The sequence below is a fragment of the Poecilia latipinna genome, unplaced genomic scaffold (genome assembly GCF_001443285.1).
Source record: "Poecilia latipinna isolate Pla-1442-1.1 unplaced genomic scaffold, P_latipinna-1.0 Scaffold411, whole genome shotgun sequence".
In the NCBI taxonomy this organism is placed as follows: Eukaryota; Metazoa; Chordata; class Actinopteri; order Cyprinodontiformes; family Poeciliidae; genus Poecilia; species Poecilia latipinna.
This window is the reverse complement of record NW_015113027.1, coordinates 310,592-322,981: the sequence shown is the minus strand read 5'-3', so window position 1 is coordinate 322,981 and position 12,390 is coordinate 310,592. Positions and strand designations below refer to the sequence as shown.

The 12,390-nt window shown below is 39.5% G+C and overlaps 1 protein-coding gene across 1 annotated transcript in view; it reads left to right on the top strand.

Moving 5' to 3' along the window:
* LOC106950611 (extended synaptotagmin-1-like) overlaps nt 1–12,288 on the top strand; it is a 23,180-nt gene extending 10,892 nt beyond the window's left edge. Inside the window, exons 15-52 of the mRNA XM_015037584.1 lie at nt 109–195; nt 409–558; nt 677–790; nt 863–1,039; nt 1,329–1,414; nt 1,498–1,546; nt 1,744–1,833; nt 1,931–2,026; nt 2,098–2,169; nt 2,283–2,369; nt 2,462–2,608; nt 3,206–3,312; nt 3,404–3,584; nt 3,699–3,875; nt 3,956–4,038; nt 4,702–4,750; nt 4,849–4,938; nt 5,462–5,557; nt 5,688–5,759; nt 6,105–6,191; nt 6,297–6,443; nt 6,529–6,665; nt 6,815–6,878; nt 6,959–7,047; nt 7,147–7,288; nt 7,909–8,085; nt 8,174–8,256; nt 8,860–8,908; nt 9,026–9,115; nt 9,204–9,299; nt 9,389–9,460; nt 9,544–9,630; nt 9,719–9,865; nt 9,941–10,083; nt 10,565–10,696; nt 10,777–10,879; nt 11,128–11,177; nt 11,446–12,288. Of these exons, the coding sequence (XP_014893070.1) occupies nt 109–195; nt 409–558; nt 677–790; nt 863–1,039; nt 1,329–1,414; nt 1,498–1,546; nt 1,744–1,833; nt 1,931–2,026; nt 2,098–2,169; nt 2,283–2,369; nt 2,462–2,608; nt 3,206–3,312; nt 3,404–3,584; nt 3,699–3,875; nt 3,956–4,038; nt 4,702–4,750; nt 4,849–4,938; nt 5,462–5,557; nt 5,688–5,759; nt 6,105–6,191; nt 6,297–6,443; nt 6,529–6,665; nt 6,815–6,878; nt 6,959–7,047; nt 7,147–7,288; nt 7,909–8,085; nt 8,174–8,256; nt 8,860–8,908; nt 9,026–9,115; nt 9,204–9,299; nt 9,389–9,460; nt 9,544–9,630; nt 9,719–9,865; nt 9,941–10,083; nt 10,565–10,696; nt 10,777–10,879; nt 11,128–11,177; nt 11,446–11,473 (3,933 nt within the window). The 3' untranslated portion in view covers nt 11,474–12,288. The remainder of the gene's footprint in view (nt 1–108; nt 196–408; nt 559–676; nt 791–862; nt 1,040–1,328; nt 1,415–1,497; nt 1,547–1,743; nt 1,834–1,930; nt 2,027–2,097; nt 2,170–2,282; nt 2,370–2,461; nt 2,609–3,205; nt 3,313–3,403; nt 3,585–3,698; nt 3,876–3,955; nt 4,039–4,701; nt 4,751–4,848; nt 4,939–5,461; nt 5,558–5,687; nt 5,760–6,104; nt 6,192–6,296; nt 6,444–6,528; nt 6,666–6,814; nt 6,879–6,958; nt 7,048–7,146; nt 7,289–7,908; nt 8,086–8,173; nt 8,257–8,859; nt 8,909–9,025; nt 9,116–9,203; nt 9,300–9,388; nt 9,461–9,543; nt 9,631–9,718; nt 9,866–9,940; nt 10,084–10,564; nt 10,697–10,776; nt 10,880–11,127; nt 11,178–11,445) is intronic.
* The last annotated feature ends 102 nt before the right edge of the window (nt 12,289–12,390 follow it).

The window sequence follows — 12,390 nt, the reverse complement described above, 5'->3', positions numbered from 1 at the left end:
TTTATATATATATAAATATATATATATATATATATATATTTATTTATATATATATAATAATATTTTTTTTTTATTATTATTATTATTTTTTTTTTTTTGCCCTTTTAGATTTGCTACACCACAGTCAACCCAGAGTGGGAGGAAGCTTTTACTTTCTTTATCCCAGATCCTCGTGCTCAGGACATAAACGTTCAGGTAAGAGCGATTTTATTTTGTCGTGAATGTTTCGTAAAGTCTGCGTGCTGCTGCCTTTCTTGGTCAGGATTCTTTTTGTAAGGAACATTTTAATCTCGGTAGGAATTTCCAGGCAAAATAAAGGTTGTTAAATAAATAAAAATTGGATATGAAGCAAATGTAGTCTGACATCAGTGGATTGGTCATGATCGTAATTTGGTCTTCTTTTGTCAGGTGAAGGATGCTGACCGCGTGCAGACGTTGGGCAGTTTGACCATCCCTCTCTCCCGCGTACTGGAAACTTCCCATCTTTCTCTAGACCAGTGGTTCCAGTTGGAAAACGCCGGATCTGCGAGTCGCATCTACATCAACGCAGTTCTCAGGGTGAATAGTTGGGCTGCTTGTTGTTTATCCTGCTCTATATTCTACAAAATGTCAATCCTCACTCTTGACATTTTGTGGCGTCTCTCTGTTTCACCTTTTTTCTCCCTGCGCAACACAGGTCTTGTGGTTAGACGAGGATCGTATTTCAGCTGAGGTCTCTTCTAATTTGGCAGCTGGACTTTCGAAACAGTTGGCCCATCAGTCCTCCCCTCATCCCAGCTTTGCTACCGAGGTAATGAAATACAATGCAATTGAATATCATTTCCCAAGCGAACAAAACAGCTTATGTCGTGTTTGTCTTCAGGGACTGCTTCGAATTCACCTCCTGGCAGGTCAGAATCTTGTTCCCAAAGACAACCTGATGGGTGGAATGGTGAAAGGCAAGAGCGACCCGTACGTCAAGCTCAACATCGGAGGCGAAACATTCACAAGTCAAGTTATAAAAGGCAATCTGAACCCAACCTGGAATGAGATGTATGAGGTAAATGTCTGTTAACTAAGGTTGGCCTGATTAGGATTTTTTTTGTTCCGTGTGTCTCAATCCTCTACTTGAAAACGGTAGACTTATATACAGGAGAACAACACGTAATGTTTCATTAGCTTTACAGGTTCCACGTTTAATATTGTGGATGTGCTCCACTTAGCAGTTATGTTCAGCCGCAGAAGTCTGATTTGGACATCCATACTGTCAGCTAGTGTCCATTTAAAAGAGTAATTGAAGTTTGCATGAAGCAATAATTTTCATGTTGATTTTTTTTTTTTCTGTGTAGGTTATTCTGACCCAGCTCCCTGGTCAGGAGCTGCATGTGGAGGTGTTTGACAAAGACATGAATATGAAAGATGACTTCATGGGAAGGTAACATTGCACCTTTCAGTGATATTGCTTTCTAATAAGATTTTAAATGATCCCTTTTTAATAATCAATTTTATGATTTGCAGGCTGAAGATAAGTCTAAAGGATATCACCGACTCTCAGTACATGGACCAGGTGGGAGTTTAGTTGGAATTTAGAAAGTCGAAATTAAAAACAAAAGCACGACAGTTCATCAATATTCTTATCTCCAGATGTATTATGTACTTTAGTAAAAAACGAAGCATGTGATTCCTTACATGTCCACATGAAGGAGTTTGTTCCAAACAGACCCCTTTGTTCCCATATTGAAGTGTTTTGTCTCTGTTCATCAGTGGTACACTCTCAGTGATGTGAAGACTGGTCGAGTTCACCTGGTCCTGGAATGGGTTCCAACTTCTTCAGAACCAGATGGGTTGGACCAGGTTAACATGTTCTCAGTTCTCAGTTAAAAATCACTTCTTTACATCTTTTTTTTTTTTTTGTTAAGTAATAATGTAATAATATTTTCTGTGGCTTCAGGTCCTTCAGTTCTACTCCAGACAATCCTACCAAAACAAAACAGTGCCTTCAGCCGGTCTCCTGTTTGTGTATGTCGAACAAGCAGACGGCTTACCGGTGAGTCACTTAGCAATGTTTTGGTGAATAAATTGGTTAAATAGAGAATCATTATTTTTCTCTGTCTGTAGGTGAAGAAAAGTGGAAAGGATCCAAAAGTGGGAGTGGAGTTAAGTCTTGGAGATATGTCACGCAAAACTACAGTAAGATCAAAATCCCCAATTATAAATATCCCTAATTTGGCTTGGTTGGTTGGTTTGGCTCATTGCTTTATTTGTTGGTCATTTCTTGCTGATTCTTTCCATCTCTTCTGAAGGTGTGTGATCGTACAACCTCACCTAAATGGAACGAGGCGTTCTGCTTCCCTGTCCGTGATCCAAGACAGGAAATTCTTGTCCTTAAGGTGAGAAGTGAGACACACAGCTGGGCAGAGAGTTTTCTGATAGATTAGTACTTCTAAGCTACCATGCGACATTATGAATTGTCTTCATTTAGCTCTCTCACAGCTGGACCCTTCCTATTGGCTCTCTGATTGTCCCTGTCAGAGAGTTGTTGGCTGAACCAGACCTGGTCTTGGATCAGTGGTTCCATTTGGATGGAGCCTCACCTGAGAGCCAAATCCTGTTAAGAACTGAACTCAAGGTAGGATAGTCTGAATTTGTTTTGTCTAAATCTTTTGGGGGTTTTTTCCACCTCTCTGTCTTTAATTAATTTTCCGTTTTGCGGTGGCAGCTAATGCTCCTATCATACTGTTGCCCACCTAACTTGCATTTCTGTGGCGTGGTCTGATGCTCAAGCATAAAGTAAAATGGCACTACAAGAATAGAAAATACATAGTACTACCCCTTTAAATATGAAATGAGTGAAAAAACAAGAAGTAACATTACAGCAAAAGTATCTTATCCCATCCTGACATACTGCAACACAGACAACATGGTGAATGCTATCTCAACACACTGGTTTCATTAATAGCAACATGCATGCATACTTCAAATAAGTCATAAAGCTCGATGTTTCCCAAGATGCACTTCATTTCTTCATGTTTAGAACTACTAGATGTGTGTTTTTCAGCTTACATGACGTGATATTGAACAGCACAGCAGAGTTGAGAAAATAATTTCTCAGGGTTTTAAAGGACTGTTTTTGAGCTCTTGCTTCTTCGGTTGAGAAATGTTTGTTTTTCTTTTGGGGCTCCAGCAAACCTAATTAGCAAAATATTTTTACTCAACCTAATTACAGATGTTGGTTCCTACCAAGTGTCCTCTTGCTACTGAAAAGACTAAAGTCTCTGTAGCGTCAGACCCCACTCCAGCGAAGCACCAGCCAGAGACAGACACAATCCTCAGGTGAAATAATTCAGAAAAGTTTATTTTTCCACTTATTTTACTTAAGTGCCTCTTGAGTTTGATTCAACTTTGCTGCTTCTTTGTTATTTAGGTCAGCTTCAGTGGATACCCCTCCTGTGGAAACTGTTGTTCCCTCACTGCCTTTGGATGAGGAGGTTCATGAAGTAAAGGAAACTGCAGCCGATGTGAAGGAAGATAAAGTGGAAGAATCGCCGAGCCCGGCTGTAACGCAACCCCCTCACACATCCCCAGACCTCACCTTTGCCAGTGAGGTAACGTGTATAAATAGAGCTCAGTAGCATGCAGTAGCTGCATTTAAAACAAAGGACACAGCAAGCTTTAATTTAATATAAATCAATACACAGCAATGCATGTCATTCATACAGGGACTCCTGAGACTCATCCTGTTGGAGGCTCAGAGTCTGGTCGCTAAAGATAACATTATGGGTGGCCTGAAGAAGGGCAAAAGCGATCCCTACGCAAAGATCAGCGTTGGTGAGGTCATGTTTAAAAGCGCTGTGGTGAAGGAGAGTCTCAACCCGGTCTGGAATGAGATGTATGAGGTCTGTCTGAAACAGCAGTGCATGTTTTGACTTTACAGTGACCGTCACACGCTCACTCAAACTGCTGTGTGTGTCCTCAGGTGGTGCTGAGGCCTCAGTCAGGGCAGGAGGTGCAGGTGGAAATGTTTGATAAAGATATGGACAAAGACGACTTCTTGGGCAGGTGAGGCTGACGGGCTTGTCCGCATTTTTATGAAGCTCAGTGAACGTACGTTTGCTGAAAGTTACTCATCCACAGAAAATAATATTAAAATCATAAAACATGTAGAAGATGAGAATTAAAGCAAAATAACAGAACTTAAGAGTGTGATGTCTTATTAGAAAATAGCATTTTTTTCTTCTATTTATAGACTAACATTTCCTGGTTTGCCTGAAAGAAGTTACATTTGAAATAGAGTTGCACAACATATCGATTAGTAATCATCATCGGAGTCTCGCAAATGTAAAGGACTGATTTGATGCAATCATTGATAATTTCTGCTAATCTGATTACTAAGACTAGACTAATTACCCTCAGTGGCTACACTGAACGTGTATTTTTAGTGGTTGAAATGATAAAGCCAACAGAGAATGGAATAGATGCCAAATAATCATAATTAACATCAACCAGTATGACTGGATTAATTATAATCCAATCATTTGGTTATCTTTTCTCTGCAAGAGTATCAGAATTACATATTTTATCTCACATATGTCTGACATTGTGTCCTAGCGTGAATAACTTCTCTTCTTTCGTGTTATTAAGAAGATGGCTTTGTTTTGTTTTTATATTATATGTGTTTATCTATATTATCACATTATACATTATGTTCTTCATTCTCAACAGGTTCAAAATAAGCGTTTCAGACATCATCCGCTCTCAGTTCATAGATCAGGTTGGTGTTTTTCTTCTTTGTACAGCGTTAATACATCTTCCTGGATGCATTTATGGATGTAAATAAATGATGCCTGTAAATAAATGATTCTGTTTCAGTGGTACACCCTGAACGATGTGAAGTCCGGTCGTGTTCGTCTCATTCTGGAGTGGGTCCCAACAGTGTCCTGTAATGACAATCTTGAACAGGTTAATATAATATTTATTTATTTATTTAAAAAAAATTCTATTATTATAATTCTATTTAATGTTTTTTTTTTAGTTCATTTAAGTACAGCTCCACTAGTCAGTGGACTAGAAATCAGAATGGCCTAATTTTCTCTTGATTAGCTCTGATTAATATTTGACAAGTTAGATACTGAAAGTATTGCTTTCCTCTTCACTTAATCTGTCAAATAAAAATGTTTGCTATATTTGCAAACATTAACTGACAGCACATGCCTTGATGCATAATTTAGGGTTTCAGTAAAACATTAAATAAAAGAGAGGAACATACGCTTCCATGCCTAAACGAGGATAACATTGTAATTCCTTCGTATTCTGATGGATTCAAAACTGCTCCGTCTGCCAAGGAGCCTGCTTCACACTCTTCCTTTTTATGCTTTGGTCAAGACACGGCTGGTCAGACTTCAGAGAAAAGCTTCAAATGATTTTGTTATTGTATTGCGTCCCGAGTGCTGAGTCACTGTGATGCATTTCTATTTGATTTCAGGTGATGCAGCTGCAGTCTCTCCAGTCCTACCAGAACAAGGCTGTTCCCGCTGCAGCGCTGCTTTTTGTTTACATGGACAGAGCACACTCGTTGCCTGTGAGTCATAAAAATCTTCTTGGCAGGAACTACTGGTTAAGGAACGGTTTTGAGGTTTTTGTGTTCGATCTGAAACCATAATTACTGAGAGGGAATACAAGCTCTTCTCATTTTGGGACGTGTGTTGCAGTTTAAGAAGAGCGGTAAGGAGCCCAAAGCTGGAGCTGAGCTTATATTTGGGAACACAACTCACAGAACCAAGGTATGAAACAACAAAGTCGTGGAATAATCTACAATGTTCTATGACATGAATTTCTGTGCTGTATTATATACTTTATCACTACTTTAGTCAAACTAAATCAGTTTTAGTAACCGAAGTACTACGTTTCATTCATGTCTTTATCAAAATTAGGGTTAGGGTAAGCAAAAGCTAAATAAAAGCCTATATTTTTCAACAAATAAAAGTAAGTTGCTTTACAAAAATAATGCCAGACTTGATAGGAGTTGGGTACAATTAGAGTAAAATTTCAAGTATATTTTGAGAACAACGAGTTTATGGAGTATTTTATTCAACTCTCTGCCTTCGTCTCCACTTTTCTGTCTGAAGGTCTGCGATCGCTCCAGATCACCGCAGTGGAGTGAGGCGTTCCACTTTTCGGTTCATGACCCCAACCAAGAGATGCTCATAGTGAAGGTGGATGTCCTAAATGTTCCAAAACACTAATAAAGTTTCTCCCACTATCAAGTGAACGGTCAAAGATCTAAGTTGTGCTGCTACTGCGTGTCCTGTTATCAAAAGTTATCCAGTGCATGGGACCAGCCAATGGGATCGCTGGTGCTCCCTGTGAGGCAGCTGCTCTCTGAGCCTCAGCTGGTCCTGGACCAGTGGATGTATCTGGACGGAGCTTTACCTGAAAGTGAAATCCTCCTCAGGGCTGAGCTCAAGGTATGACAACATTTATACACGCCTAGATAGATCTGCTCCAGTCAACTTGCATGGTAGAGACCAAGTGGATATTTGTTGTTGGCAGATCCTTGACACACGGTTGACGGAAGTTCCTCAGACGTCTGCCGCTGCTTCAAAAGAAGAGGATGCCCCCGTTCCCACTGAAAAGACACTCAAACCAGCTGAAGAGGAGAAAAAAAGCCCAAACTTGGCAACAAATGAGTGAGTTATTCATATTTGCTTTGAAGAATTTTAAACTTTTACTGCTGAACTTTATAACATAGTGAAAGTCAGAAATGTTATAGTTCAACATTCATGTAGTTTTCCTGCAGATTGGCTTTTATATTTTCAACGGTTCAATGTGTTTTCAGCTCCCCTGTTGTAGTCCAGCCTGCACACCCTGAACCCACACATGACACATCCCATCCTCCTGCGGTAAGGCACACCACAGAAAAGGCAACAGTAACTGTGTCCTAAATGTTTACGCTGTTGTAACTGAAATCATTTTCTATCAGCCGGTGGAGGAACCAGCATATGCAGAGGAGCCTGCGGTTGAGTCACACTCTCAGGTTGACAGAGACGTTGACAGAGTCCAGAGTGAGGAGTGAGTTGAATTTGACTCACAGATAATTAGAGAAATATGAACTCCAAGCAAAACACACTGGAACAACTAACGTGATTTTGTGTTTATCTGTGAGTGCAGGACAGGTTTAGGAGGTCTGGCTCAGGCCACAGTTACAGGCCTACCCACTGACCCAGCACCACCTGCAGGGGTCACAGAAACCCCCAAAGTGGCTCCAAGTCTCCCACCACACACAGTGCCGGGTCAGGACTTTGGAAAACAGGTGGGTTTGCTGATTATCTGAAGTGTGGAGCGACAGAATTAGCTTTCAACAGCTAACACTTAATGCATGTTGATGTTTTTTTTAAACAAAAACACAAACTTCCACTAGCTGCCAGAAATGTTGATGAATTCATGTCCGGTGAATATAAATAAAGTTGAAGGAAGGTCTTCATACATCTTTAACTGTCTATTTATAAATATAATCTTTAGCACGATGAAAAGACTCACCACCCAATTTGCCTAATGAATTTACACCAGGATTTTTCTAAGATACTTTAGGTTGCAGTGTGTTGCGAATTGGTGCTCTACAAGGAAACTGAATTAAAGTGATAATAGTATAATTGTGAAACTCATTTGTCCTTTCAAATATCCTGCTGTACCATCTGTTGGAGCTGGTTTTCAGTCTTCTTCTCTTGTGCAGATATTATTGTGCCTTGTTAGCTAGTAAAAACTCCAGACACCTAAAATAAGCATGAGCATTTAACAGGGGATTTGTTTGTAACAGTCGAGTAACCATCTTATGTCAGTGACACCACTAGGGTAGATGAATTTCAGATTTTTTTGTTTCTAATAATGAGCAACATTCTGCCTGTTTTAATAATTTATATCTTTCTCCTGTAGGGGGTGCTGAGGATCCACCTGCTGGAAGCCCAGAATCTCGTGGCAAAAGACAACCTAATGGGGGGCATGGTGAAGGGCAAGAGTGATCCTTACGTCAAAATCAATATCGGTGACATCGCTTTTAAAAGTCGTGTCATCAAAGAGAATCTAAACCCAACGTGGAACGAAATGTATGAGGTGGGCAGTTTTGTGATTCAAATATTGCAACTCTTGTTTCCTCTTTTGTTGTTTTTCTGAAGATGTGCTTCTCTGCTTATGTAAACAGGTGGTTTTGAGTGGCCGCAGCGATCAGGACATCAAGTTCGAAGCATTTGATAAGGATATAGATTCAGATGACTTCTTAGGAAGGTGTGTGGCATGTAAAGTTATAGAGAAATGTCCAAAAGTATCCATATCTTTTGCACTTCTCCATATTGTGCACTTATATTGTTACAACACCAAGCTTCTATTTTGGCAGAATTTCTATGTTTGGATAATACAAAGTAGTACTTAGCTGAAGAGGGGAAGTTGTGCAGAACTTTAACTTACTTACAACATCCCAAGCTGAGCACTGTTCAGTCCATCATTAGAAAAATTTTAAGAGTGGCACAACTGCAGCGCTACCAAGACATGAGTTTATCTCATCATCCTAACCTGATGAGATAAACAACCAAGAGGCCCATTATAACAGTGTGTCAAGTATTTTTTAGCAACTTTTCTTCCAGAATTTGTGGTTCTACAAACTATGGATTCAGGACAGATGACTCCAAATGCACACCACAAGTTGTAGATTTTTATTTGTAAAATAGAAAAATGTATATCATTCTCCGTTTACTTCATAGTTACGAATCACTTTGTGTTCTATCACATAAAATATAAATAAAATGCATTGAAGTTAATGGTTGTAGCATTTCTAAATATGAGAAAGTCGTATTACGGCACTGTAAAATCTTGCTAATCATATTTTTACAGATTCACCGTGAAGCTGAATGAGGTCATCAGATCTCAGTACACAGATCAGGTTAGTCAGTAACTCATGATCCTGAGTCTTATCTTATGACTTCTGAACTTTGTGTTGTTACATTGCTTAATGAAGGGTGCTGGTCTGCCTGTTTGTCTCTGAATGTCTCTGCTCCAGTGGTTCACTCTGAAAGATGTGAAATCTGGACGAGTTCACCTGATTCTGGAATGGGTTCCTACTGTGTCAAACACAGCAAGACTAGAGCAGGTCGGCCCTCACGAATGGCTTTTTTAGAGATTAGTGCTGAAGAGCCATGCCAACAACATACATGAATCTCTGTGGTTAATGTTTACAGGTACTGCAGCTTCAAACCCTGCAGTCCTACCAGAACAAAGCCGTTCCCTCTGCAGCTCTGCTCTTTGTCTACGTAGAGGCGGCACACTCACTTCCAGTGAGTCAGCTGTTGTTGTTTTTTGTCATCACTGCTAGATAGATGCGATTTAATGTGAAACATAACATCAATCTGCCTTTCTGATGCAGTTTAAGAAGAGTGGAAAAGAACCCAAAGCAGGAGTTGAGCTTGTTCTGGGTGAAACAGCCTACAAAACTAAAGTGAGACTCCTAATACCTTCTACTCTCTCTGCTTGGAATAAGACATATTCATCCAATAACACGCGTTTGTCGTCATTCCTCAGCTGTGTGACCGGAGCACCAGCCCTAAGTGGAACGAATCTTTCTACTTCATCATCCATGACCCTAAGCGTCAGATGCTTGTGGCTAAGGCAAGACGGTTTCTGTGTGTCTTGGTGTTGTGTAGTAAATAGGCTTACATTCAGCTGAATCTATCTTATCCCTCTCACTACATTGTAGTTGTCCAGCGGCTGGGACCAGCCAATGGGCTCGCTCGTGATCACAGTCAAAGAGCTGCTCGCGGCTCCACAGCTGGTCCTGGATCAGTGGTTTCATTTAGATGGAGCCTTACCTGACAGTCAGATCCTGCTGAGGGCTGAACTCAAGGTAAAATTATACGGGCATACTTCATCTGAATGCTTTTAGATATGACGATTACTACTGGTTGTCTCATTCTGACAGATTCTGAGCTCCAAGATGGTGGAAATGATTGGTTCAGGGTCGCTGCCCTGTGCTGCTCCTGCACCTGGAAATGGCCAGGTGAAGTTGTCTCTGTCATACACCTCAAAGGAGAGAAAGCTCGTTGTGATCGTCCATGCCTGCAGGTGTGTGCCGAAACACTGACAGTCATAATGTTTTTATAATGTTTTTACGCACAGGCAAGTTTTTTTAGAGCTTACAAGAGTTAAGCAACATGTTATAAACAAAAAAAATGTACAAATCTTAATGATTTCAATTGGTCAGCCTCAGTTTGTGAATGAGAATGTGGACAAAAGAAATGAATAACATAGTGAAAGACACATTTTTCCTTTCTATATAAAAGCATCCAGTTACATTCTTTCCAGAAATTTAAAGCATATTCATTTAAAAACCAAAAATATTAAAAATTGAGATCTAAAAAACAAATCCTTATTAAACATTTATTAAAACTGGAATTGTCCAGTTTGGATGTTTGGCTATCAGTAAACATGCCCCAAACATTTTGTGATTGTTAAAAATTGTATGCATACAATAAGCCAGAACATGGGTGGGAGTCAGGACATCCCAAATAAATAAGGGTTCTGTTTGTTGTTCCTTTGTACACAGAGGTCTGGTGTCCCAAAGTAAGGATGCTGTTGATAGCTACGTCTCCCTCATGCTGCTGCCTGACAAAAGTAAAGCCACTAAGAAAAAGACAGCCGTGAAGAAAAGAGACCTCAACCCGGAGTACAGTGAAAGGTAAAAGCATTTTCTTTATTTATTTTTGAAGCTGTTGTTGTTTCTTGACTGTTTCTTCATGCTTTTTAATATTTGTTAAGGTTTGAGTATGACCTGCCTGAAGACGAGGCCAGATTCAGGCGCCTCAGTGTGTCGGTGAAGAACAACTCCGCCTCCTTCAGGAGCCGGGATGTTATTGGACAGGTCAGTGTGAAACTGCACCCACACACAGTTTTATCACCTTGTTTGTAGGGCAGCATAAGCTCAAGAGTTTTCAGACAATGCTGTGTCAATTCTCCACAAAACATGGAAAAAACTACAAATAAAAACAGGAAGAATGTTCAGCATGCAGCCTGGCTGGGGACTTATTCTACATTTGGCATGCGTGTCACACTGAAAATAACTAAACATATGAAGAATCGCCCCTTACAGCTGCTTATTTTTCCCGTTAGGTGCAGATTGAGTTGGCCCAGATTGACCTGAAGTCTGGAATCACTGACTGGTGAGCAGAGCCTGTTGAATGAAACCCAAACTCTGATTTGTGCTGTACAAAATCACATACAAGCTACAAATGATTTGTAGATCATCTATCTCATGCTTGTATTTTTATAAAAATATCAACATTTTACTTCATGTTGTAGCCTAGATGTTTTGCTCATAGAGAAACTAGATTTAGTGGTAGATGATAGAAGATACTTTGTCTAATCCTCTGGATGATGTAAGATGTTTGGTCTTTTTTGCTTTTCATTAAATGTTTATTTTTATTGCAGGTTCACTTTGGCTGATGATGCTGAATAGCTGCCTTCCTCACCCACCTGGAGAGTTTAATGACTGAACTCTGCTGTTACGCTCACTGATGCCTTCTCTTTCCCACCACTGTTGCAGTTTCAACTGCATCCGCCCAGCTTACTGTGTTTGAATATGAGGTATAAATGGACTGCACTGCAAATAGGTTCCTGCACCACAGATAAGATGACAAAGCAGTTAAGTAGAAGGAAAGTAATTAAGTTTAAAGATGGAGCTGAGAAAGTAGATGATGAAGAACCCTTTGAAGGACTTTATTTTTGTTTTTTATTGTTTTTTTTGGTGGATAATGGTAAAGTGGGACAGTTTCCTGCTGGAAGGGCAAATATGTTTTATATGTATCCTTTAATCATTGTCTTGATGCCATCTCAGTATTCAAAACTTTATCTTAAAAGGGCAGTATTATGTAAAATCATCTTTTCTGAGCTTTACATCATGTTATAATGCTATACACTCATCATAGACAGACCTGGAGTGTTGCCTCGATTCCTTCATGCATGTTTGAGAAATCCTTTTGTAACAACTGAAGGTAACAGTTAATTGGTTGAGCTATAAAATGGCACAATGTGCCTGGAAAATACATAATATTGGCCCTTTAAGACAAATTTAAACTATAAATCATAATCATGTTACTGCACTTNGCCATCTGTCTTGACTAATTATTTTTCTACACTTGTTTTTTTACAGTTTAGCATGTTTGCTTCACATGCTTTCTTTTTATAAGTTTGTATATTTGCAACGATTTCAGATCCGATGGAATCCTGTTTGCTGAAATATGGTAAAAAAAATAAATTTGTTTTGCAGCTTCACATGTGCTTTTGAATTCTGATGGATGGATGATTGGTGGAAAATATGTTTCTATGCAATTATGAAAGGAAATAAGAACTTACCTAAAAGATTAAGATTATGTG